At 48.9% G+C, this 5,084-nt stretch overlaps 1 protein-coding gene across 2 annotated transcripts in view; it reads left to right on the forward strand.

The window, feature by feature from the left end:
• The first annotated feature begins 4,658 nt into the window (after positions 1-4,658).
• The window catches only part of LOC107115472 (cytochrome P450 2J2-like), a 66,271-nt gene continuing 65,845 nt past the window's right edge, over positions 4,659-5,084 (forward strand). For both annotated transcript variants that reach the window (XM_015417189.1, XM_015417190.1), the window contains exon 1: positions 4,659-4,902. In XM_015417189.1, coding sequence (XP_015272675.1) covers positions 4,741-4,902 — 162 coding nt within the window. In that variant the 5' untranslated portion in view covers positions 4,659-4,740. The remainder of the gene's footprint in view (positions 4,903-5,084) is intronic.

Below are 5,084 nucleotides of genomic sequence, written 5' to 3' on the forward strand. Positions count from 1 at the left end.
GCCACCGCTTGGACTGAAGGGCTGGAGACATGATCGGGGACTTGACTCAGGACTTTCTTTCTTTTTTCTCTCCCCCACCCCCTTTGCTTTTAATTTTTATACCCGGAAAGGATCAGCCCATCAAAAGGCAGCAGGGAGAGGGAACCCACAATTGATGCCTTTGCAGCACGACGCCCCCCCCAGAATAGCTGCCTAAGGCAGGAAGGGGGGCAGGCCAGAGAGGGGAGAGGGGAGCAAGCAGCAGACTCCTCCATCACCCCCACCCCTGGCCTTGTCGTTCCAAATCCAACCCACAGTTAAGTTCTCGTGCCTTTGCAGAGGAGGTGTTAACACGTGCGTGGCAAGTCCCCCTGACCACCGCCCATTCAAGTCGGAACAAGCCCCGGGCAATGAAGGGCTGCCCAGCTGGGAGAAGAGGTGGAGGCCGAAGCCGTCTAGCCGGCTTTTGCTCACCTCCCAGGGAGTTGCAGGTCTGCAGCAGGCGAAGGAGCCGGCCTGCCGGTGCTCAGCTACTGCTGCTGCTTTGGAGTTTGGCCGAAGGGCGGCTGGGGACACTTTCCTTTTGTTTTCGATGCTGGGCGTGTTGAACCCAGAGCCGCCGAAATCCGCCCCCCTGCACCCAAAACATCCCCCCCCCATACACACACACAGTGAGCTCAGGTATTTGTCTTTCGGCGGGGAATCGCTTGGGAGCTGCCAGTGGGACTGGTCGGGCAGCAAGCTGGCGGGTGGTGGAGATTCAGAATGGGGCAAGGGCAGCAGCCACTCACCTTACTCAAGGTCCACAAGCGGTGCTGGTGCGGTGAGTTCTGGCAGAGAGCGAGCAGAGAGCGAGCAGTGTAGTAGAGGCAGCCACGTGGAGTCCTTTGAGCGGGAACGGCAGCGCAGGAAGGAGAGGAGGCAGAGCAGAGGTCTAACTCTGATTTATGAGTGCTGGGACCGGAGGGGTGGAGGCCCACAGTGGGGAGGAGTGGAGGCAGAATGGAAGTATAACCCCGCCTTATGAGTGCTTCAGCCATGGCCAGGGGGGACAGCGCGTGTGCCAGCAGAGAGGGCTCTGCGTGCCCACTTGGGCACGCGTGCCACAGGAGGAGGAGGAGATTGGATTTATACCCCGCCCTTCACTACCCAAAGGAGTCTCAGAGCGGCTTACAAACTCCTTTCCCTTCCCCTCCCCACAACAGACACCCTGTGAGGTAGGTGGGGCTGAGAGAGCTCTGACAGAAACTGCTCTTTTTCAAGGACAGCTGTGCCAGAGCTTGTGACTGACCCAAGGTCACATCAGCAGGTGCAAGTGGAGGAGTGGGGAATCAAACCCGGTTCTCCCAGATTAGAGTCCACACACTTAACCACTACACCAAACAGGTTCACCATCACCGTACAAGGGCAATGAGAAAGCAAGATCTGACTAAACAAGGTGAAGGGGTGATTTATCAATCTAAGAGTAAGGCTGGGGAGGATGGGGTGACTGACATGAGAAAATTATGGGGGAGGGGCAACCCTGTATCAAATCTGGATCCCCTTGCTCACCCTTTGATCCTTGATAGTAACAAAATAGTACTGAACATCCTACCCTGTAATGGTCAAATGATAAGCTGGATGAACAAATGGGCAGGTCTTATCTGCTACATAAACATCCAACTTCCATTGACTAAAATCTGCGGAAAGAATTCCAGGTTTCCTGAAGGGAGAGTTAGACTTCATTTTTATTCCCCATGGATACCAACGCTAATACTCTTGATGCAGGAGTATTTTATTAAAATTTCAGGTCTTCCCGGTAGTCATTCCATCAAAACGTGAAGACCCCCCCCCCTTAAGGAATTTGGAGGTTTCATCTCAGCTAAGGAGAAATAAAAAAAGAACACGCACCCAAGCCCGATCAAATATAAGATGATCATGAACTTCTTATCTACCTCATCTCCCTGGAGCCAGCATCTAAGCAGTGCACTGATTTCATGAAAAATCCAAAGCACCCTTGAAAACCTGAAGAACCACCACTTCAAAATGACTCCTTATTAATATCTACCTACCCACAGCCGGAGTGAGCTCCCGTCTCTAGTTCCAGCTCCTGCCAACCTAGCAGTTCGAAAGCAAGAAATTGCAAGTCGATAAATAGGTACCACTTTGGTGGGAAGGTAACAGCGTTCCGTGCACCTTGGTGTTTAGTCATGCAGGCCACATGACCACGGAAACGTCTTCAGACAGTGCTGGCTCTTCGGCTTTGAAACGGAGATGAGCACCGCAACCCTAGAGTCGGATTCGACTGGCTTTCGAGCAAGGGAACCTTTACCTTTACCCACAGCCGAACATGACTACTATAGTAAACAATGTTACTGACATAGGTGAAATTGAGGGCACTGAGAGAGCTTATTAGCATCCATTGGTGGCTTCCCACTCAGATATCAGAACATCATGTTCCAGAGATTACAAAGGCTCATTGCCACCCAAGACGAAATAAGAGACAGACACAAGTGCTGGGTTTAACTATTGGGCCACTTTATCAAATGACATCTTAACTGTAATCAACGGCAAGGGCAAAAAATTCCTACCCGGCCCCCAAATGGGCGACCAGCCAAGCCTGTACTAAGAACAGGGCGGGAGGGTGGGTCGACGACTCGGCGAAACTCTGCCGAGCGAGGGAGGGTGGCCATCTTAAATCTCCTGGCCCCTCCTCCCCTTCAATCCAAATGGGCCAATTATGGCCCGCCACGATTGCCTGTCCCATTCATCTGGGCGGCAAATTTGCCTCATCAGCCCAACGGCCGTTCAGGCCGAGGGCTGTTGATCCAGCTTATGACTCTATATGAATTAAAACACAAGCCGACCATAAACCGGATGAACAGTTCTGCTTAGTCGAGATGCCTTTAAACAGCCATCATGGAATGAGAAACCGGCTCTGCCCTTGAGTCCTTTCGGTCACGGGTTTTTGGATGGTTCAGCTGCGGAACCAACCTCTAAAGAAAAAGAAAAGGACCAACTGAGAATATTATCCTGGAATGTGACTGGGTGGGCTGCTAGAATGAGGTCTAGCAAAGTTAAAGAATTCCTGAGCAAATTTGACCTTATATTACTTCAGGAAACATGGGTAAAAAATAAAGAAGAAGAAGAGAAGAGATTGGATTTATACCCCGCCCTTCACTTGGAGTCTCAGAGCGGCTTACAAACTCCTTTCCCTTCCCCTCCCCACAACAGACACCCTGTGAGGTGGGTGGGGCTGAGAGAACTCTGACACAAACTGCTCTTTTTCAAGGACAGCTGTGCCAGAGCTTGTGACTGACCCAAGGTCACATCAGCAGGTGCAAGTGGAGGAGTGGGGAATCAAACCCGGTTCTCTCAGATTAGAGTCCGCACACTTAACCACTACACCAAACTGGCTCTCTCTGGCTTCACCCCATATTTTTTACCAGCAGCTGATACCGGAAAATGTGGATGGTGTTCTGGAAGTGTCAGCTACGCTGCCATGGGGGTTGGCGAGCTCGGTCTGTGTCTGGTTAATTGCTACTGCATTCCTTTCTGTGCTTGTTCTGCTTTGCGTCGAAATGCTTATCAATACAGATGTGCAGGAGAGAGTTGTATTGTCTCGGTTTCTCCTAGGTGCCGTGGGAGAGTGTTAGTTCTCAGCTTTAGCTACCTAACAATCTCCAGGCTTTATCCTGCACACGGGAGGTTGCCTAATTGGCCAGTGCTCGGGGGGGGGGGGGGGCCCTATATCCTATTATGCCCATGGGGCAGCTGCCATTCTTAACAGTGCTTATGTTACTGCATCCTATAGCTCTGCAATAAAAGTATTACCGTTCCTGAATGCATTGTTGGCTGTGGGTTCTGACAGGAGGTTTGATTTGTCTGATCTCAATAATCCTCAAAATCAGGGTTACTGAGTTACCTAATTGTCCTCCTTACTCAACGGCATTTATGGAGTTTTCTATAATTCTGATGAACATCTATCTCCCACCATATATCCATAAATTTAAAATATCACAGTGCTGGACCCAGTTAGAGGACTAGTTGGAAACTTTGTCCAGGATTCATCCTACAACCTCAGTACTTATGGCTGGAGATTTTAATGCTAGAGTTGGGGAGACAAATGAGGACCTTTGTTTGAACAGCTATAGAACTCCGATAAAGGAATCTCCAATGATGAGTTACTGAAGATCTAAAGCGAAGAAAATTAATGGATCGGGCAGACATTACTAAAGAATGATCTGATATTATTAAATGGATACACACAGTTTGATGGGAAAGGAGATTTTACTTGAATAAATAATTTAAGAGCAAGTGTAGTAGACTATTTTGTTGCTTCTGCCGACTTATTCGGTGTCCAAAACCCAGGTGTCATCAGGAGGTCCACCAGCGGGGCCAGAACTCCAGAAGCCCTTCGACTGTGGCCCCCCAAGCACCAAGAATACAGAGCATCACTGCCCCAGACATAGTGTTCCATCTATACCTTGCGGGCTAATAGCCACTGATGGCCCTCTTTCCCATAGTTAGTTGAATAACCGTAACAGAATTCAACATACTGAAAACTTAGTACACGCCTTGGATGAGCTCATTCTGAAACTAATTAGCTAGGTGCCAGGAGACTTCCTGTTGACCTAATTTTAACAGTAAGGTATATAAAAGGATGTCACTCAAAAGCTGAGACAAGTGGAACAATCTGGAACAAAAGAAAGGCCACAACAGGAAGAACATTCAGCGTATCCAGGTGACAGGAACAAAGACAAAGAAAAAGAAACAAGGACAATGTTGGCCATTTTGATTACCTTGCTACTGGGCCTCCTGATTCTAGGCTTTCTGAAACAGCACTGGTCACGCAGGTCCTACCCTCCTGGGCCTTTTGAGCTACCCCTCATTGGAAGTATTTGGCGATTAGTCTACAAGTTTTCGAAAGATATTCTATTTAAGGTACGTCATTCCATATAATTAATCCATGTAGTTAATTAAGTAATTAAAGAAAGAACTATTATTTTCTTACTAGGCTTACACAGACCTGTTATGCACAGGCGTTTTCCTCGCTTTCACCGTGCGTGTCCATCGGGTTTTCTTCTTCGTTCTGCATTCGTTTTCCTTCCTTCAGTGCTCAGTTC

Source organism: Gekko japonicus, unplaced genomic scaffold (genome assembly GCF_001447785.1).
Source record: "Gekko japonicus isolate JY-2015 unplaced genomic scaffold, Gekko_japonicus_V1.1 scaffold1341, whole genome shotgun sequence".
Taxonomy (NCBI): Eukaryota; Metazoa; Chordata; class Lepidosauria; order Squamata; family Gekkonidae; genus Gekko; species Gekko japonicus.